Below are 22,244 nucleotides of genomic sequence, written 5' to 3' on the forward strand. Positions count from 1 at the left end.
GTTGGTCTTTTGACTTATCTGAACCCTGTCTCTCCCCAGGTGTTACTCCAAAGTTGCTAGCAATTGGGGTTACTGCTGGTGTTTTTTTTTCCTCTTTAAAATAAGTGTGATACATAGTTGCACAAACTTTCTAAATGAAACTTTTACCAAATTGTCAATTTGTGTTCTGAAAAAATGTTGGCCTTACAATTGTTTTTTGCTTCTTTTTTTTTTTTTGTCACCAAAATATTTCATATCAAAAAACCAGAACTTATTACATAATAACCCACAACATGTAAAGGACACCTCACTCGCCACAGTTATGGTCAGTGTTCGTGATTTTGCAAGAAAATGGTTAAATCCATGGTGAAAACCAGTGCGTTCCAGCACATTTGGTGTAAAGGTAATACATTTATAAAAATTACTAAAATATAATACATTATTAAACTGACAACAGAGGACATAGCATGACGGTCTAGACCTGCTTTGTTGCTTCAGAACTTGGATCCATCCATCCATTTTCTTGCACCCCTGTTCCTAGTCGGGTCGGGAGGTGCTGGTGCCTATCTCCAGCTTAAGTTCCGGGTGAGGCGGGGCAGAACTTGGATGACTACAGTAAATCAGATGTTTACGCTTTATTTTGAAAAGTCGTAACCGGAAATGAGGCAAACATAGTGTCTGACTTGATTGGAGCAGGTTTATTTAGAATGTGCTGAGCTCCCCGGGAACCTTCACAACAAGAGAGGAAGAAGGCGCTCCAGCTGTGGCCAAATAAAGCCCACTCGTCGCGGTTTTTTAGAGCCTGTTTTTTTTATTTTTTTATTTCCCCTTTCTTTCCCCGAACAACCAACGGAAACCAACGTTCACTAACACGCTCGGGGGGCTTCGTTGTTCCGTTGGTAGCCGTTGTTTCCCACCGACCTAGCTTTGTCCTTCGCAGGCATAGTTGGCAGTGGGTTGCCGAAATATATTAATATTATTCGCTGTGGAATATGGCTCAGCATGGGCACCATGTAGCCAGTTCACAAAAAGCACTGATGCTGGAGATGAAGAGCCTCCAGGATGAACCGGTGGAGGGATTCAAGATAACTTTGGTGGACGAGTCGGACATGTACAACTGGGAAGTGGCGATATTCGGACCCCCAAACACGCACTACGAGGGTGGTTATTTTAAGGTGAGTGGCTAACGTTAGCTAGCTTCACATCTATTGTTCTTCGGCGAATTTTAATTTTCCTACCTTTCCCAAATAAGGAGCGGCACTCTTGTTGGCTTCACCATTTATGTACCAGTTCCCAACATAAGCATGTTAAAGTTATTACTGTGAACTCATTGTTTAATTAGTAGTTGTTTCCTGTTTCATCGTTGCTGTGATACAACACAGCTCTTTGTTCAACTTTAAACCAACTCTGCTCAGTCAGATGTCTTCAGGTCTGATGGTGAGTGCTTACTTCTAAAGAAGTTCCTTCTTGTGGCTAATTTTTCTCAGAAAATTCATATTTATGGACCTTTACAGTTACAGTCGGGATATGATTGATACCTTTACTGTGGAACAAAAGGCTGTGATGTACACCCGCCTCAATGGGACGCTCCTAACTAATTCAATCATCTCCTTTGTGCTCAACACAACCCTGGTTGCTTTACTTTGAAATGTAGATAGTTTACCTGGCAATATTATAACCTAATCAGTTTTAGCACACCAATCTGATGTAATCAGGATTACTTTAGCATCAATGTACATTTAACTGTTCCCTATTCCTCAAAATGGCTTTAACTACACAGCAATAAGTTCAGCAAAGATCTATTTCAAATTTTAGTATGTCAAAGAGCTTAAAATGCATTTCATTTTTTCATAGTCAGCATTTGCAGTTTGTAAATGAAAATCGATGTCACAAATTACACATATGCAGGAACAAAATCAGTATTCATCGTCAAAGCAAACCATCCAGACATTTACATTAGGTATGCCAGCAAACATTTCCAATAGTTTTATCACAAAACAGATTATTTTATTTGAATACTAAAGAGAATATATATTAATGAAGTTACAGATTTTTAAAACGTGTACACTCAGTTTTGCAGAGGCTAAAACTATGGTTTGTTGTGAGTGATGCACTGGATTTTTGTCCTTACTGGTATCATTTTCTGGTTTTCTTGGAAGGGTTATTTTGACGCATTTCTATTATTATTTTTTTTTTCCAGGAACTAAAATTGATAACCGTGAACTACAGGTAGTATTTCTCAATCCACCAACCCAACTACTTCTTTTTTTTTTAATCAAACTCTAATCATTTACCAAACTGAAAGTCCATCCAAGTAGACTTTGTTGGTTATGGATTTATAGACCAAACATAGAGGCAGTTCTTTTAGTGAATATAAAACTATATATGTATAATTTAGCCCCTGACCTGCTGATTATCAACTAAAGCTGATCGCTTGCCAATTAATCGGTTCATGTCTTTTATGTATTTACCTGAAAACATGAACTACTGGGTTGTTTCTGAAAATCATTTAAAAGACCTAAATCTCTGAAGGTCTTCCATCATAACACAGCTATTACTCAGTTTAGTTTTACTAATAAGTTCATTGTAATACAGTATTTTCACCTGTTTGAAGAAATGTTCATGGTTTATTGAACATACCTCTTAGGGTAAAACTGGGCAAACCAAGTGACTTAAACAAAAATATCAATGCATTGCCAACACATCCACTTTTAAAGAATTTTCTCTTTGTAAGAGTTTATATTTGGTCTGGTGAAAATGAATCTCTCTCAAAACATCACCAATGTCTTGCTTTGGCTCATCCTTTAAAACTGTAACCTTGCAAGTCCATCTGGATTGTTTTCATGTGCAATCAGACGTAATCATACTTGTTTTTTTCATCTGATTGCGTTATCTGTCCTCTACTGTTCTTTATGCTGTACCCAGTAGATAAACTTGTCAGCTCACTAACTGATTCAATCACTTTCTTTGTGTTCATTTTAACTGAAGCCTTGAGAAGGATAGGCTGCTCATTTTCTGATTCAGATTCACTTCCTGCCAAATGGTCCCAGTTTTATGCATACATGATCCGTTCAGATTTTCCCTTTCTGTGTGACAAATAACTTTGTTAGCTGACATACTTCCTCCTTCGAGAGTAAAGACCTTTAACAGATGTTCTTTCTCTGCTTATGTTTTCGATAGTGATCAACTTATCAAATATGTTTCTTGAAAGATACTCTATATGTCTGAGTATTCAAAGTTGACACCCTGTTTATGTACACTGTAACCCAACAGTTGAAGCTAATTACAATAGCTGACTCACTTTAAATCCCACTGAAAGCTACACACCTACTTTGTAAAAGGTGCTGCCATAACAAACAGCTTTCTGTCAATTCATCTCAAACTTAATAAATAACATGATCATCAACTATAGATTCAACAGCAAAAAGATGATCATATTCTGTTTCTGGCTGAAACTTGGCACTGATGCTAAATAAAACATGATGGCCCTTTATTAATCTGGTGAAACAGCCCAAGTTTGAAAACATTATTACATGAGTGAATCAGCAGAAGATTTAAATTTAAACTACTGCTGTAATGGCTGTGTTTGCAGTGTCCAACTTAGTCTGATGGATCTGTTTTTGTGAAAACACCCCTTCAGCTGTTTGGGATTGAGTAATTCCAGTACTTGAGAAGTACGCTCAGTCCGCCTCTGTTTTTTTTGTGGAGCCTGTGAACACAAGCAGAGGGCCCCTGTGCCTCTGGGGACGGTGTTTCTGTGTGTCGGTGTGGGTGCTACAGGATTCCTTTGTCGGGACAGGAATGCACATCCCGACTGTGAAATCCACTGCATGGTTATGACTCATTGTTCTTGTCTGGGTTTCCATCCAACCAGTTTGCCCTACTCTAACGGGCAGGAGGAGAAAAAATTTTTTTGGCCGGGTTACCTTGCTCAACTGAAAAGGGGCAGATACTAATGAAACCTGGCTGAGTCAGCGTTTGTCTTTTTTCTCAGTGGGTGTTGCTTTCAACTGCACCGTCACTGTAGGCCACACAGTGGATTGAGACATATTATAATATCATTCAATCCTGATTAGGTAACTGGGCTGTGTGCACGGTGACTGGGGCATTAGGATTATAAACTGGCCGTTGGCCTGCAGGTTTCAGGTGCTCCTCTAAACGTTCGCTGTGCGCAGCAGACACATCTCAGGTTTCTGTTCGTCTTCTGCCTTGTCACATGAGGTATCCCCAATCATCCACCCCTTGCTCTGAGTGTTTGATTACAGGCAGAGGACCATTTTGTTTCATAGCTGGCAGTGATCCTGGGACATGTACAGGGCACACCGGCTGACTTGGCTACTCTTGTAGTACAAGCATGCTACCCCAGGTGGTGATTGATTTGAATGTTTCAAGGTTCTTAAATGGAAATGTTTCTTGTCAGATAACAATACACTCTTCAGGTAAAAATAAGAATAGTTCTGTTGAGTGGAAAAACTGCTACGGCTTTAAACTGGATAAATATTTGGCATACTGATCAAGAAAAAAATGACTAATTCTGATCTCTTGCCCACTGATTTGTGTATCTCTGAAAGCAACAAATCATTCTCACAAGGGCTGCACAATATTGGAAAAACTTGACATTGCATTTGCACAACATGTAACAATCCCATTTGTCAAGAATAGCATCAATTGAAGTAAATTGTGCAACACTGTTTCCAGTAGAGATGTCTGCTAACTGGTTCAAGTTTTTATTCTGCACTTTAATAGTTTTAATCAAATGACAAACAATGCTACTGAACTGATGAATCACCTGGGATTAAGTGGCTGTTCTCACACTTCCAGCTAATATTAGACAAACCTGTTGCCTTGCCTTGTCTGTCTCTCTTTCCTTCTCCACCATCACAGCTGAATGACTAAGTTTGTGTTAAGTATGTTTAAAAAAAAGTCAAACCACATGAAAAAGTATTAAAATTTAGTTTTAAATGATATACTTGTTGGATAACAGTTACTGGATACTTGTCTGATCAGACTTAGATAAATCTCAACATTACTGTGGTGTAAAGATATTTAAACTCAAGTGTGTCACTGCCAAGTTCATTGTCTGTTTTATGATTAACCATCTAGTTAAACACATGATTAGCTACTGTCTGAACAACAAAATAACCACAAACAGGTTTCTTTTTTCCTTCTCATCTGTTATATTGTAAATATATTCACTTTACTAGAAGTAATTTCAGCTGACCTGAATATTTCCTCGCCTTCTCTTCATACACTGGCATAACTTGACTCTTGTTTTTAAACCACTTTGAAAATCTCTACATCTTCATTCTCTTCACTCTTCCATTTGTTGTTACGTGCTCCCGAAAACATTTTTTTCTGCCTCTCCATCTTTTGCTCCCTGTCATCAAATAACACGATTCAAATGAAAAAAAAAAAGTGTCCCAACTCTTTCTTGAAGCCCCTATTTTATTGACGAACATTATACACACACAAATGGCTGGTAAGTACAGAAAATGTGGACTAGAACTTTTCCGCCATTGCTTTAGCGCCTAGTAGCGCTAAAGCAATGGCGCTACTAGGCGCCATTGCCTAGTAGCGCCACTACTAGTGCACTACGTGTACCATGTACACATGGTACACACATGTACCACGTGTGTCAGATGGTACATGCGTCATGAGGTGCATGTGTCATGACAAAACATAACATAGCACCTGAGGAGCTATTGTGGCTACCAAAAAAAGGAAATGACAGCAGTCTCCTCCACAAAAGTTTTTTTTTTTTCCCGAAACAAAGCAGTGTATTTAGATTAGTAATGAATTTTACAGTTTTTGTATGTTTATTTTCAGTTTCTCTTATTGATCAGCCGTCCAGGACATGGCTGAGAGGCCCGGGTCTATTGTAGAGTGAAGTTAAGAAAAGTGCGTGTTCTTTTCCGAGCATTGTGAGGTTTCAACATCTCGCACTGTATACGGAAAATCTTTTATCACAATGATGTATTACTTTTTTTACATCATATACATGTGTTAACAACATAAGAGAAGAGTATTTGGTTTGGCTGATAATGGCAAGCTCTAATAATTACCCAACAGCCACCCTTTCCTGTCAAACAGTTGTCTTTGTTTCGTCTTAGCTTGCTTTCTTCTTCAGCAGCAGTCAAGGGACGGGTACAGGCAAGACGACCCTGCCCAGCTGCACGAGGATCGGCTGGGCAGAGTTTCCAGAGTCATGTTTCCCCCTCTGGCTGTGTTACGGCGAAACAAGAGCAGGGCCGAGGAAAAAGGAAGGAATACTGAAACGGCTCACTCAAGAGCAGACAGATCCCTTCCTCACAGTGCAGCCCCCTACCATTAGAAAGCAGAGCTTGGTGCAGGCAGGGGTGAGTGTGAGGCCCCAGCTAGTTATAATTGTCCCCCGAAGCACTGGCAGTGTTTTTGTTTCTTTCCTGTTTAGGCTAGCTGTGTGATAATCGTATCTCTGAAAAATGGCTGTTTGTGCAGTTCAATGTCATAAAAACCCTTCTGACCGTCAGTTCAACTTAATTTTTTTTTGCTTCTTTGTTTTTAGAATTTAGATAACGAGTTGGAAGCCTGTTTGATTAGCTATACTGTATACTCTGGAACATGTGTGCTTGACATTAGCTCTTCTCTCTCCTCAAGGTCCGTTTTCCTCTGTCATTGGGGATGACCATAAGCAGTGTGTATGTGTGGTTAAGGTCTGTAGAGACCTTGAAGAGGTGCAGGAGAACAGAATGAGTTGTTCCTCTCAGGGTCTCTTCATTGACCTGCTTTACTCTTCCTTGCTGCCATTTTTCAGAGGGTGGGTGTGTTCTCTGTCTCATTCTTGTTTTGTACTCGAGGCAGTTTTTTAGGTCACAGTCCAGGAAAGATTTTCATAGAATGATCCAACTAAGCTCACATTCTGGATTCCTAGTAGCATTAGTAGAAAAAATCTTTTCTGAATCTTGTTTTTGAATGTTTGTCTCATGTATGCTGCTCTGATTTTTAACCCTGAGATGCATAAGTGGTTGAATCCTGGATGCACTCTTTCTTAAGTAGGTCAACAATTAAGGTGTTTTTTTAATGCAACTTGTATAAAAAAGGTGCATAAAAAAAGAATAATTATTAGCATTATGTTTGGATTTCTTTTTGTCCAACATAAGAATTTTACTATTTCACAGTTCACAGTTTAGCAATTGTAAAATTTTTAAAACTTTAAGTAAGTTGACAAATTTTGGAATAAAAACAATATTTACATTTAGTTTTGGGGCTTTGTGTGCATGTGTGTATGTCTGGGTACATGTATCTTTTTTTTTTTTCTCCAAAGAGTTTTTTGTGGCTCGTATTTTTTCGACAGTAGGCAGACAGGAAGGAGGGTGAGGAGAGGGGGGAAGACATGTGGCAAAGGCTGTCGGGACCGGGAGTTGAACCCGCGACGTCCACGTCGAGGACTAAGGCCTCCAAATGTGGGGCGTGCTAACCCCCTGCGCCACCACAGCATGCCCCGGGTACATGTATCTTTCTAAACATTTGCCTCCTCACTGTACGCTGTTTGTGTGTCTAGCTGTGATTCTTGCCTACAGGTTCATTGGTTCTGCCTCTCTGTCTATTGATTTCACAATCTTTGTTTGACCATTCCAGCTGCACACCTTGCAGCATAAAGGGAATAGAACGCTAAACAACTGATCAATATGTGGCCATATATATTGATCAGGTAGTGACATTATTACCATAGAGATCAAAAGTTAATACTACTCATTATCAAGCTATTGTCTATATCCTTTCTATCTTCAGCAGTCATTGGGTGAAAGGTGGGGTAAACCTTTAGTAGTTCATAATAGCACCTGTTAGTGGGTTGGCCGTATTAAGCAAGAAGCAAGAGTGGACAAACATGACTTAAGCAGTGTGGTGAAGGTTGAATTGTAATGACTGGTTCCTTGTCTGTAGTGGTCTTTATCCATCTAAGGTAGAGTAAAGCAGGAACAGTGATGGACCAGAAACATGGTCTTAGGGTTAAAGATTCAAGGCATGTGGCTCAGTCCAACAGATAGGGTTAAGTTTCTGAACAAGTTCATGTTGGTTTTATTCTTTTGAAGGCTCAATGAAGGGGATTTCTCAATGAAAGTATTGGTTGCCTATTAAGGAAAATATGTATGCAGATTATTCATGTTCGACAAACATGCAGGAGCCCTTGTTTTATATCTAAAACTGTATTTTTTATTATTTTTTTATTTCCTATCCTGTTTGCCAAGTACCGAGGAAGCAAATACAAATTCCATAGTGTTGTGTAAAACAAATGAGCCAAGTAGGCTGCCTGTTGCACTTTTAGCTTCTTTACACCATCTCAATCAGTCTTAGTGTCTGCTGGGCATGAGGGTTATTAAAACCTAAAATGATAGAAACTTATATTTTGTAGGAAGGAGGAAAGAAAAAAAACACTAACTAGAGAAAACTCTAGTACTTAAAGGAATCATTTTTGCACCACTGCATTTCTCCACTTTACACAGTGTTTGCTTGCGTTTAGTCTGGCGGGGTTGTGATGAATGAGGCCTTTTTCACAAGACGCACTGTGTAAATGTGCACAGGCATTTCCAGAAAGAAGCCAAAAGAGTGAGATATTGGCCCTTCTATGAACAGATATCTACAAAAATAAGTTTACTCACTGATGCACAAATAAATACAGAAAAACTCACTTTGCCCTTCAGTAGACAGTTGTGTAGGGCTTCTGGCATTTAATGCACGTGGCTGTTTCTTTTCCTAATGTCTGAGGAAATTGGGGCTTGATTTGTTGACCAAAAAGAAAGGCAAATATGTAAAACGTTGAATATAAATTCACCTCAGCTTTTTGTATTAAAACATTTAGAACAGAAAGTTAGGTGGTTAAATTTGATTACTTTTTTATGTGTGTTTGCTAGTGTCTAGACAAACTATTAATTCTTGGACTGTTTTTGTTTTTGAGGACCACCATCCAGCAACAGCCCCTGATGCTGTACAGTTTTTGTCCGCCTCCCCTGCAGGCTCTCCCCTCTTTGCTGCATTGCTGCCAGCCTCTAATGTGTTCAGTGTTGCCTTGAACCCTGGCTTCTGCCTGTCGGCCAGCTTTCTGCCAAGACCAGTCAGAGCCAGGGATTTAATGTTTTCCATATTTGTGATCATGTCAGCATTTTCTCTCTACTGCTGTTTCATGAGGAAGAGCAGATTATTTCTCCTGATTGTTGATCCCCTTTATGTAATATATGCCAAATGTTTATATTTTACTGTACACTGCCTGGATCAGGACACGCATACACACAGAGTTTTAGTCACACTTGTAGAGCTGCTGAATTAGATTTTTGCCTTAATTTGGCTTAAGTTATGCAACACAGTCAAAGAAGGCTAAAACCTTATTATATATAAATATAACCCAACCCCCTCTACTCACTTGTTTTCACCCCCCAACACACACACACACACAGACACACACGCCATCTGACCATGCTAAATCAACAAATGTAGGCAACTGTGTGTGTGTGTGAATCTGACATGGGTATCAGCAGAACGGTTCCTGCTGCGTTCTGTGCATACGTGTAATCGGTCCCATTGGTGGATGATCCCCTGCTGTGCCCGTCTCTCCTGACACTGTTTGTGTAGAGGAAAGGGTGAGGGGGGCTCTCTGCACACTGGTTCTCCACATTACTTGTTCATGTGGCAGTGCTTCACTGTTGGGACATATAATAGCAGAACATGAATGCGAGTAGTGGATTGTTTTGAGCCGTCTTTATGTGGACCAATCTCCCCTCCTCCCAGTCACCGCTGTTTCCCTGAGCTCCACACGCTGTGCGAGCCTCCATCTCTCCCTTCCTCCACACCGTATTCCATTACCGTCGTTAGCTCCTCTGTGTGCAGCCACCTTGGAGTGGCTTACAGTGACTCCACAGTTACTATTTTTGTTTTTTCTCTAAATTGCTGTTGGAGGTGACTGGCAACATATTCAAGAGTATTTCAGCAGCCTTTTGTTGACTCTAGTTTTTGTAGTTTGACAAGAAAACAGATTGAATCCTTTTGTTCTGACTGCTGGATAAGTGTTTCTAAATGTGCACTTACTGTATATGGCTGTCTTTGTACATTTTTGAAGGATTAAGGCAAATAAAATCAAAATCCTGATGTAAGCAGCAATTTTAAGAAAGTGGTTTCTTTTTAATGAAGGAAAAATTATTCCAATCAAACCTGCAATTAAAGCTAAATATTGCTCTGGATTTTCACCTTATTTACAATGTCCTAAGCGCCCTTCGTGAACTTTAGGATGGTAGACTCTACCCAAATGGCCAAATATATCATCATGCAGATTGCAGATGCTTTAGAGCAATCCACCAAATATAGCCTCAAATCAGTTCATTTTGATTGAGATATTGTACACTTTTTTTAAAGTATTTTTTTTATGCAGACTGCAGTTCAATATTTTGGACAGTTCAGCCCACCTCAGCTGGTTGGAAACGTTTCCCAAAGTTCTTCTGTCTGGATTCTGGAAGTACTTGTGATTTACTTGATGTCGGCAAAGAAGGATAACTGAACTTCCTGTTACATCACCTATGTTTCTTCTCTCGTCCTCAGGCTCGGATCAAGTTTCCTATTGATTATCCGTACTCTCCACCTGCCTTTCGCTTCCTCACCAAAATGTGGCATCCCAACATCTATGAGGTAATGAATATTAAATTAATTTTATTTTTACAGTTTGTGAACTCCACTTCGAATTATGCTCTTTATCTTCTTTATTACTCGGTAATAGTGAAGTCAGTGTTCTTCTTAAATCTGATTGAAATTCTGTATTTCTGCAGCACTGAAAAGCCACGTTGGGGATTGGCAGAAGGGTTTCATGTTAAACAGGATAGCATAGCATAACTGGGAATAGCGACAAAAACTTGAAAACACAGCCTAAATTGTTTCTGACAGATATAAAAAGATGCTGTATTTGCTGACTGATATTCTATGCATTATCACAGATTGGTTTTCAATGCTTCAAATGTATTGACTCATGTCTACACTCCCTGTGCTCTAAGGCTGCAGCCCCTCATATTGCACAATAAGTCAAGAGAATCACCACTGTAAGGCTGCGTCTCTACAGAGAAATTAGCTCAAGGTCTTTAGAAATAAACAAGCTAAGAAAAAAATATTTTCTTCAATTGCATTCTCTGAATAGTTAAATTATTTGTGTAAGCAAGCTGTGTGCTGCTTTCTTTGCAGAATGGAGACGTGTGCATTTCTATCCTACATCCACCGGTGGACGATCCTCAGAGTGGAGAACTCCCTTCAGAGAGGTGGAACCCCACGCAGAATGTCAGGTAATCCTCAGATGCAAGAAATAAACTCATCAAATTTCTTTCAACAGAACATATTTTTGTTAGTTAAATATTTAAACCTAAAACTGCCTATTTGGCAAAAATAAATGGTTAACTTTCCTGTTACATGACTAACAGGTTATATATCAAAAGAATAAGTTACTCATGAATGATGATTAAAACAAAACACTTTAGTTGGTTTAAAATGAAGGACCTGATGCTGATCTCTTCTAAATAAGATGAGCTTTTGTGCTGGTGGCAGCTTCTATGGCTACAGAAAGGCAAAAATAAAATCTTACCTGCATGTTTTTACTTTAATATACTTGTGAGGAATTGTTGAATACAAATTCATTGGTGGGGTGAGACTGATTGACTGTAGTGCCCGGAGAAGTCGGGGTTCTTTTAAAATAAACATGTCACATCATCTGACTTACAGTTGGCTAAAGAGATATTTATAGAAGGTAACACTATCAATTAAAATTTTAGTCCCCTTCTAATCAATCTGTTGCAGATTATAAGCCATGTTCATCCAAAACTGCATAAATACGCTCCAATATTTTAGATGATTTATGGTTGAATTATTTTGAGGTTTTAACAATCTTTAGCTGTTGTATTTTTTCCACTTAGTTCAGACATAATTTCTAACTACCTTGCAGAAAAATAGTGTTTTACATATTTCTGGCTCTGTGCTGTACAGGCTGCTGATGACCGATTACCATCTCTAACGAGAGGCTGTATGAGCTAAAATCTCCTGCTTGTTCTTTGTTGCTGTTTATTTGTTTAGTCCTGTTATGCGTTTTTTTTTGTCTTGTTTTACCTCTCTGTCCTCTTCGTCTCAGTTTTCTACTCATTCTGCATTACTTTTCTGCATGTTAATCCTCCTCCTCTGCCTGTTCCCCAGGACCATCCTGCTCAGCGTCATCTCGCTGCTGAACGAACCCAACACATTCTCCCCAGCCAACGTGGACGCCTCTGTGATGTACCGCAAATGGAGGGACAGCAAGGGGAAAGACAGAGAATATATCGAGATTATAAGGTATCGGGAGGGGAGAACACGCAGCGTCATTCAAACCAAATCTTGCTGCACAGTGCTGGCTCAAAGCTTTTGTTCCTCCCCCCCCATTTCAAAGGAAACAGGTGCTGTCGACCAAAGCGGACGCGGAGCGGGACGGCGTCAAAGTTCCCACCACCTTGGACGAATACTGCGTCCGCACTCAAGTCCCACCCACAGACGACGGCTCCAACCTCTTATACGACGACTACTATGATGACGAGGAGCTGGACGAAGATGAGGAGGAAGACAATGAGGACTGTTGCTATGACGAGGATGACTCTGGCACAGAGGACTCCTGACCACGCCTCCTTGTGACATCACCCACCCCCTCCCCTGACCACGTCTCGATCGTACCCACACACACTCAAGCCTCCCTCTCGTGTCAAGGACCGAACTTTAACCCCCTTCCTCCTGCTAATGGACACACTTGGCACGAGGCTGCTTGTCCAGCGTCTGCTGCGTGCAATCACAGAATGCACACTAAAGCCTGGGTCATTGACGACACAGCAGCAGAGTTATTTTGGATTCTTTCATGTTCTTTTTCATTTTCATTATGTTATCCGAGTAGAGGTTACACATGATACACACAAACAGCAGGACAAATGTAAAGGAATACTTCTGCACTGTTAGCTGTTAAAATGTCCAGAAAAGTCTCTTAAAGCCCTGAGACTTATTTCCTCCACAGATGTCAAGTTTCTCTCTTTCGCAACAGATCAGATCACTGTAAAACAGGAACGTGTCTACAAAGGAAGCTAATTAAGGCAAACTGTTCTGCTTGAGCCATATTATGCGCGACCTCCATTTAGCACGAGGTTCAAAGCCCTGACACGCTTTCACCTTTGACTTTTAAAGCCGCGGGGCTTGGGCTGCTCCGAACGGGGAAGTTATCCATTTCAGCAAGCTACTCACACTTCCTTGTGCCTTCCTTTATCCTAGATCTAGGTGACCAGTCCAAGCAAGCCTCGACCAGAAGAGTGATATTCAAGCTCTGACTTAAGGGTTCAAACTTCTGTCGGATAACCTCGCTGCTTATTTATAGAGGCACCTGTTAGATTTATCCGGGGTGTAAGCTGAACTCACGAGTCAAATGTAGATCATGCTACCAGTGTGCTGTTTTAAAAATGAAAACAAATCTATGCAGTCAGAGCTTGAGTTGGTGTTGCATGCAGTGCTTTCAATGTGGCAGTAAAGCAGAGCCTTGCAGCAGTTAGACCAAACTCCAGTCGGAAAGGATCTGAGGGTTTTTTTTTTTTTTAAGTGGCGCTTGCAGCTGGATCCGTCTTTATGTTCAGTGTTGGTTCGTCATTCCCACTCAGAGTAGCACAGACGTCCACAGCAGAGGAGTTGCATTGCAATCTTTCGCAGAGCTTGCCTCCTACTGGCGAGTGTGTGCACAAGCAGGATTGTTGTTCTTTTCTTACCCCTGAACTGCTGGACTGGGCTGCAGCCATCTTAACTCACCTGAATCAATGAACCCAGTCGTCTCAGCTGAGATCGGGCAGAAAAATGAATGAAAGTCGGTTGAATTTCTAGACTTATTGGTTAGTTTTCAGCCTCCTTTGCGCCAGCAGAGGACTGGAGATTGTACACCACTAACAACCAGCAGTATTTCCAGTGAAAAGCTGAACTTTACTGTAACCGTTTCCGTTGTATGAATAGCCGCAGATCGTTTCAAAGATGTGCTGAAAAATGTGAAAAGGAAGTTCAGGATGGGTCTTTATCTGAGCATGAGCAGGACACTGGTTCTTCACTAGCATGCTGATAGGTGTTTGTGGTTTTAGGTATGATTTAATGGTTGGGAATGTGTGCAAGGTAAAAAGGTCCTTGAAATTGATTTTTATCTGAAACTGTCACATTGTGAATGGCCTGAGGGTTCACTTCTGTTTTAGTTGTACTTTTTTTTTTTTTGTCTCCTCAGATTTTGATATGAGTTGCAAAGATTTCATAAGTATTTTGATTATTGACTTGATCTTTTTTTCTTTTGTTTTACCGTACTCAAGTTTGTTCATGGAATTGTGGAGAAGTAAAATGTTGAAGCAGAATCAACCAAAATGTTGTATCAATCCAAAGGACAAAGCACACAATATTTTAAGAACCTTTTTCTCCACAATGAGTTATTAATACTGGATCACTAACCGATTCCCATTTTATGACCTTTAATGGTCTCCAACCCTATATTACGTTTTTGGAGAATGGAATTTATTTGTTGTTTGTAAGACTACTGTTTTTTCTTTTTTCTTCTAGTCATCTTTCCTTCCCACTCACCCCCTGAGTTTTATGATCTCTGATTGGTTGAAACACCAATGAGGGGAAACCCAGCATTTGATTGATTAAAAAAAAAAAAAAACTAACTAAGAACCTCAGGAAACACGACCACCAACAAATTGTATTCCAATTGAGTGAACCTGACGAGGTGGGGATGGGAGGAGTACTTACTTTTTGGCTTCAAAGGACTGTTTACAATCTCTACCTTGATATGCACTTGTGGATAGTTTGACGATCATTTGATGTTTGGTTTTCTTGTTTATATCTTCTTTTCTTATGGTTTGTAAATCTATTTAAATTCTGAAATAAAACTCTTTATTAGATATTGGTGATTTTATTTATTTTCAATACAGTTCATATTTTGTTTTTTGTAGTCTTTTTTTTTTTAAACAATCTTTTCATTTCCTGTGCTCCTTTGCAGGTGCTGAAGGGGATGAATGCGTGAAACCCTGAGTAATCTCTGACATGTAAGAATTGGATCTTTCTTTCCTCTTTTTGGATTTTCAATTTGTGTCAGAAGTTTACATTTATAATTCCCTCTCCTTTTGCCATACAACAAACAACTTTAATCAACGTTGCTAATCTCTGACTGCTGTTTTTGGCATGATTTGCTGAAGTTCATTTCAACTTTTTTAATGTTCTGTCCACAAGCTAAATGTCGGCATGCTTCAGACATTACTGATTTAGTTTTTATCTGTGTTGGGAGTCGTAATGCTCTTTAAGCAACTTGTTGTGTTCAGGCTTCAACTATTTGACCAAACCTGGCAGTCTGAGATGAAAATCAATGGCTTGGGATATTCAAGGATCCCCCAACCGCAACGCTTACAAAAGGTCTGGAACCGTTCAGGGAGCCATTTTACCCTCGCTCCTACTGAACGAAGTTTGTCAAGCTCCAGTCCTATAGATGTCCTTGCAAAGTTATGTTTTTTCTGGTTATAAAACAAAGAAAATCATGAATTCCTTACAATGTGGATAAAAAAAGTGCTTTTTTAAAATTATCTGTTTCATACCATACAAACTTGTAAAAAGTCTTTTTTAGAAAAGTTACTTACTGCAGCTTTTAAACAAAGGGAAAAACAAATCTCCATTATCTCCATGTTGTTTTTTTAAGCTTTTATTTGATTCCATCTAAATTTTACGTTTATATTTAAGGTCTGTAGGCTGTGAGTGTGTGAAACAAAGTCAAATCCTTTTCTTGTACATAAAACCTTGGTCAATAGACTTGATTCTAACATAGACCTGCCTCCAAATTCACCTTACATCAACATTTAGGTGATTAAAAGATCCACTCGCCATTATCCATTAGAACAATAATCATGCCTCCCTCCCACACAACAAAATTGGCTTTGGAATGGATTAAGTCAAACATTATGGCTTTTGGAAAACCCAGAGCTCAAACAAATGGGAAATGTGTTGGCTGACTGCTAGCCTGATGAAAACCAGCCCCTTGTTCTGCGCTGTGCTCCATACAAACGGTCTGGACCTTTGGCTATTATGATTCCCTGCTGGAGGCGTAGAGTCAAAAGTTTACATTTACTTGTTGCTGAACGTAAATAAATAAACTACACAAATAAACTTGCCTTGACTTAATAAAGGGCAGAATATTTAACGGGTGTCCTAACGTTTCACATGGTGTGTCTATACGTGTTTGAGTTTGTATGCATACTTTTGTCTCTGTGTGGATTTGAGCTCAAATTCAAACCTGTGCACCCAGTGCTTCAAAACTGTATTAAAGTTATTTGTTGTATGAATTGGCAAAAGGATCAGCTCAAATAATTGAAGCATCACATAGACTGTGTTTATCGCCATGGGGACCGTGTGTAAACATCTCAGCAGAACTGTATTGGTGCTGAAAGTGCATGACGAGGCTTGTGCCAGCAGTCACCCTGCTACAGGGTGGTGGAGACTTTAAAAGGATTTTCTGATGCTTTCTGTGTTTTGAGTGGCGAGAGGGAACATGCGAAGCAACGTCTCTGATTTTAGATGTTTTTTTTTTGTTGTTGTTGTTCTTTCCCCACGTTTTTCCCCACTTTAGGAAGTTTTACTCTTTGAGAAAGCAAAGGTAAGATTTGTGAAGCTTTAAGGCTCAGGGTCCCTCAAGAAAACTCACACAAATCTGTCCAAGAGGTTTCTGTTGGAAAAGTTGCTGTAAGAGTTGTATAAATGTCATTTTTATCATTCTAGCTCCTTGCTTTACTTTGAAGGACACATTTTATGAAGGAGGACTGAAATGTTTGTGATGGTTCACACATATTGTGTTGATAAATTTTATTTGCAAGAAAGTGCGTCATGTCTAGTCTAGACCGTGCCAGAAGCTTTGCTGCCAACTAGTGGTTAAACTTGTATTTTCATTGAAGGTTTTAAAAGTCTTTTTCACTCAAACGCTCAGATTGAAAAACAATAATTATAATTGTATCAATTTAATTCTGTTTATAAATAAACTGAATTAGCAACAGTGCCTATGTATGCAGTGATCATATAACCTTTACGCTGTGAAGGAGCGATGACACTTTTTAATCTTGATCCATATTATTAAAGTCTGAAAAAACTTAGTATAAACACAAAATAATGGCTACTAAAAGTAACACTTGGGTAAAAGGATCCAATTTGCTTCTCGCAGAGCAAACTTTTTGAACAGTAAAATTAGAATTTGATGTTTTTCAGATCATCAGCATAGCTCTAGGTTATAGTATCAACAGATTGTTTTCTTCAGCATGCTGAGGTACATGCAGACATTTACCAGGTTCTTTAGTCGTAGTTCTCAGCAAAACACATAATGGGTACATTTGTAGTGCCAAGCACATAGCTTCCATCCCCACTTAAGGATATTTGTGTAAATACTTTATGGTGCACATTTAATTGCAGCAGCTTAATCTCCCACTGAAACATTTTAGACAATCCTACTTTTGATTTCTTTTCTATTTATTTCTAGGCTTGTCGCACATCTTCATTGTTAATGCCAGCAGATGTGGCCAACAGAGAAGGCTTGACAGTTTTCTAAATGTGTTTCTATTTTTAATTTTCCTTTGGGATTAATAAAGTATTTTTGAATTTGAAATAAGAAAAAGTATGAGTAGATGTTGAGACGTCTGCAGACATTACTACTTGTGGTTACAAAAGAGTGTTTCTGGTTAACTGAGCCTTGCATTGTTTTTATTGTTTCTTTGACTGTCAGGGAATTGTGAGAATTGTCAGATGTACCTTCTTGTTCCATTTAAATTTTGAGTGCTGTAAATATTTTTGTCACCGGGTGTTTTTTATTTTTATTTTTTCTTTGTATTATAAATACAGAAGTGAAAGGTTGAGGTAAGACAGAAATGTCCTCTGGGATGAACTACACAAACAGCACAGACCAAATCGTCTTTATTAGCTAAGAGAAATTAGTTTCTACTAACAGTTTTCCAGTTTGCTACTTTAACTCAACCAGTTAAATCTTTTTGTAACGCAGTGTGATCTCTGCTGTTGCAACGATCCCACAGCCAGCCATTTTGTTGCCTCTCCAAACAGTTATTGACGAGACAAAGTTTACAGGTCATCATCCTTAAGTTGACTGTCATATTGATGTTGGGCTGGATTTCTTTACCTTTCTTTGTTTTTTTGGTTTAGTTTTTCCTTGAGCGTTATCGTCTCCTTTGTTTCAGTTAAACGCCTCTAGGGGGCAGCAAAAGGTTGTGCCTGGTTACACCCAGCACTCTGTCCCTCTTCTCTGCACAGGCGGGAGAAAAAAAATCCACACGCATGAGTCAGAAGCAACTTGAGTATGAATATGGTGATATAGTTTGATCTTCTAGAAAGTAACACTTGGTTTTCTTTCTCTTGTTTTTTTAGCTCACGCCTCTGATTAATCCACCAACCTGCTTTAGCTGGAGGGTCTGCTCTCCGCTGGAGGATAGAGAGCAAGCAGAGCTTTATGAAGAACCTTCTCAATGCTGCATGATGTGCCAGAGTGAAAGCAAACTTATCTTACAGAATGTGCCCTTGTATCACTTCTGAAACTAAGATACAGGCTCCGGTTACTCCTTTTTCTGCCTCTCGTATTGGCCTGTAATTTACCACCTGAAAATGAAACCCATTAATCTGTGAAATGCTATAAAAAAAAGGAGGTTGTATCTGGCAATAACACACACCAGTAATCCATATTTTAGGGCTTCAGGCAGATCATAAGTGCTCACAGCAGTGTGCTGTCCTTTCTTGGGCTATTATTGTATTTTCCTTCCACTCTTCTAACTTACTCCTCTCGTCTCCCCGTCGCAGGAATGTACCTTATTTCTGTGGAGTCCATCAAATTTGCTTCCTGTTGCAACAGTTTTGACCTTTGCCCTGCATGTGTCCATTCCAAATGCCAGTTCAGTGAAGCAGAGAAAGCAAGACTCTCAAACAGTCCTGGCATTTGCCAAACTGCGTCCCTGCCTCCCTCCTTTGTGATTTTTATTCATACTGCACAATGTTTTTTTATATATACATATATCAATTTATTTTGGCACTTTCACACTGTGACCATGAGTCACATGTGTTACTATGTCCTGTGTTCGCTGGCAGATTGGCAGGAAATCTCCGGACCATCAGTGGCTAGAAGGCAGCTGAGTCCGAGCCGTCGGTGAGCTCCAGGGAGAACGAGGGACCTGCAACAGACTGGAGAGATGAAGAGAAGTGAATTGAGATGGAAGGGGGGGTTAATCCATATGTCAGACTATGAGATGTCTCCAAGGCAACAGAAGCTGTGATAAAGGTGGGAACGGGTTGGCTGGCAGGGAGAAAGATGGATGGCAGCAATAAGGGGATGGGAGTAAACAAAAGTATGTGTTTCACTTCTGTTGTCCTTATTTGATCATAATGGGTGACAGCAAAAGCAATAGACTTGATAAAGATGAGTGTCAGTGAGTCCTGTGCAGGCATGGACTGAAAGGCCACTCAGTGAGGAGGAAGCCATCACTTCAAAAACAGCACAAAGAGTTAGAGACGGTTTGGAACTGCACAAAAGGGGATTTATTTTTACAGACATGTCCTGAGGTCTGATGAAACGACAAAAAAGAAGCATTAGGCTAAAATGAGCCATGTTGTATTTAGAGGAAAAAGGTGGAGAACGCTACCGCAACTGTGACACACGGACGTCAGTTAAAGCAGTTCTGTCAGGAAGAACGGGCCGACTCATTCTGTTTAAAAGATAGTTTTACCAAAATCGAGGAAATTTAAGTAACTGTATAACGCAGAATTAAAAAAAAAAATTCTCTAAGACATTTAGCAAACACAAAATGTATGTAATTCTAACAGACCTTAAACTAGAGAGGTTTAGTCTTACTAAATGTCAAAAACTGATATAAATGAGGTTGTCTTTTTAAACCTGTGTAAACGTCTGATAGGCTGTGTGAACATGTAGTACTACAGTAAACTTGAACATTCACAGGATTTCTTGCAAAGCTTTTTGTTCAGCCTCCGTTCTGAATCCAGGTCCTGACCACTTCTTCCCCGTCTGTCCAGGAACCCGATGAGACATCAGCAGGAGTAACGATTCACAGTGATGCACATTCTGACTTTTATCCTCCAAATGATTTTCCTTCCTCCTTTTTAAACGTGTCATTGTCTTGGTCTCTGCCTGCATCGATTCAGGTCAGAGAGGAAGCGCACTTTTTCACGTTGGTCTCTCTAGTAGCTGATGTGTTCCTCCTGCTCTGTGACAGACAGAGTCGTAGGGAGCGGCCTGCGTTAATGGGAGAAGAACAGACGCATTAACCTTTTCTCTGAAGACCTACTGAAGGTTCTGTATCGATCTCATTATTTTAAAACTGTTTAATTCCACAGTTCTACACAGAGATCTTCTGTTCACCGCTCTTTTAAAGAATTTAATAAAACATGTAAAATTGTTGTTAAAATTCTATTACATTCTAAGTAATAACATGACCCAGTCCATGTCTAGTGTATGTCTACCTCCCCTGTAATATGATTTTGATTTTAGACTGAACTAAAGTTTGTCTGAACAATTCAAACACCCATTTTTAAAATTTCTGTAAAAATTACCTTTTTTTTTTTTAAAGCTTTATATAATGTTATAATGCTATTCCCTCAACAAAAGCCTGTGTGGTGTACTGGTGTACTGTTTTGATTCTTGAGAAATCCTTCAATGACAACCTTTGCCTTTCTACTGCTCACAGAGCTGTTCTCCCACACACCTTTTCCCCACTCAGCTCCTTCAGACTAGCAGCAGCAATTAGCAAACGCCTGATGGAACTTTGCATCTGCTGAGCTCATTATAGGAACTACTTCTCAGGCCAACACTCCTAAGAGTGGTGGTTAAAGGCTCAATGAAGTGATGTGTGAGTGTTGTGATGACCTGCTGAAGGCGGAGTGTCAGAAAGAGTAGGTGCCTCTTAAAGAGACGGAGGCCAATTCCAAGTCATTGAATTGTAAAGTCAAATTTCTCTTAAGTCATGTTATATACATATGTGCAGCCTTTTTATAACAGCTGGTAACACAGTTACTTGATTGTGCTATAAAATGGCACCATGTGCCTGGAAAATACACGGCACTGCCCCTTTAACTCCGGTTCCTGTTCTAAAACTGTAGCAGGTCGATTTCTGGCCTCTCTCTTCAGGACAAACAGCAGTTGGTTCAGATGTTCTTCAGTAATCCATATAATAAATAGATTTTTCCACAAGTTGATCGTATCAGGCAGAAACATCTGAAAGTGAGGTATATAATGTGCACCAGGTTCAGGAGTAATGTGCCACTGAAAGCCTACAACCCCATCATCTAGGTCATACACCAGGAAATTCTTACAATAATTTTTTGCGTATACATACATGTATACTGTGCCATGCATCTTAACTTTTTCACACTATAGTTACAAGGTTAATTTGCATTTATTGTTTTTTGAGCGGATTTGGTTGTAAAAATGGCACACAGCATAAAATCTGAAAGGTCTGATGAGCGTTTGGGTTCAGCCTTCAAGAGTCTGACATCAACCAATCAGATTTTATTTGTTTAAACACAGGAACCAAAGTACTTTCCATTAGTGCAGTAATGAAAATAGAGAACAGAATAGAAACAAGACGAACAAAGGGACACATTAAAGTGTCTCACTGCAACAATGTGCTAAAAGCGGTTCTAACCATGAAAAAACAGAGGCATTTTTCCATAGTTCTGGACCATCAAACGATGGTCACCTCAGTGTTTGGATTTTGATCTGGAGATTTCCTAAAGATGTTGGTCAGAGGACCAAAGAGCTTTGTCTGGGCAATGTCCTTGGAAAAGATTTCATAAGTAAGAAGGTACAATTCCATGAAAAGTAAAAAAAAAAAAAACAACTAACATTAAAAGTTAAAAATCAACTCTAAAACAAACTGGGAGCCAGTGAAGGAAGTACAGGAGTGAGGTCAAGGCAAGCAACAACATTCTGGGTCATTGAGGGTTTATTCCAAGATAAATAGATAAATAAATATATAAAATCTGATGCCAACCATCCTCAGAAATAAACTAATTAGTAAACTGAAAGTGAGTCAGTTGTGTGTAATTCAATTTCACTGTACATTCAGCCGTTCTCTGAATGCCTCAAAAGTTTGTTAGAGCTTTAAGAGAACAACCACCATCATGAAGACACTTTCACACAGCGGAATGGTCGGGAATACGTGTTGTGTAGGCATTTAAAGCAAATTTCAGCG

At 39.5% G+C, this 22,244-nt stretch overlaps 1 protein-coding gene and 1 long non-coding RNA gene across 2 annotated transcripts; one reads left to right on the forward strand and one right to left on the reverse strand.

Annotated features, from left to right (window-relative positions):
- The first annotated feature begins 690 nt into the window (after positions 1-690).
- cdc34a (cell division cycle 34 homolog (S. cerevisiae) a) lies at positions 691-14,912 on the forward strand. Its single transcript, XM_028027993.1, has 5 exons — positions 691-1,154; positions 10,546-10,632; positions 11,176-11,273; positions 12,172-12,306; positions 12,401-14,912. The coding sequence occupies exons 1-5, from the start codon at positions 972-974 to the stop codon at positions 12,621-12,623; spliced, it is 726 nt and encodes a 241-aa protein (XP_027883794.1). The 5' UTR covers positions 691-971; the 3' UTR covers positions 12,624-14,912.
- A 4,087-nt stretch (positions 14,913-18,999) lies between these two features.
- Positions 19,000-20,610, reverse strand: LOC114151082 (uncharacterized). The gene is made up of 2 exons (XR_003596878.1): positions 19,992-20,610; positions 19,000-19,221 (listed from the first exon to the last, which is right to left on the reverse strand). It is a non-coding gene; the product is annotated as an uncharacterized LOC114151082 (long non-coding RNA).
- Between the last annotated feature and the right edge of the window lie 1,634 nt (positions 20,611-22,244).

This window comes from Xiphophorus couchianus, chromosome 9 (assembly GCF_001444195.1).
Source record: "Xiphophorus couchianus chromosome 9, X_couchianus-1.0, whole genome shotgun sequence".
In the NCBI taxonomy this organism is placed as follows: Eukaryota; Metazoa; Chordata; class Actinopteri; order Cyprinodontiformes; family Poeciliidae; genus Xiphophorus; species Xiphophorus couchianus.

Coding starts and splice junctions, on each gene's coding strand:
- cdc34a (XM_028027993.1), top strand. CDS start 972: ATGGCTCAGCATGGGCACCATGTAGCCAGTTCACAAAAAGCACTGATG. Junction 1,155..10,545: donor ACGAGGGTGGTTATTTTAAG/GTGAGTGGCTAA, acceptor TCTCGTCCTCAG/GCTCGGATCAAGTTTCCTAT. Junction 11,274..12,171: donor AACCCCACGCAGAATGTCAG/GTAATCCTCAGA, acceptor CCTGTTCCCCAG/GACCATCCTGCTCAGCGTCA.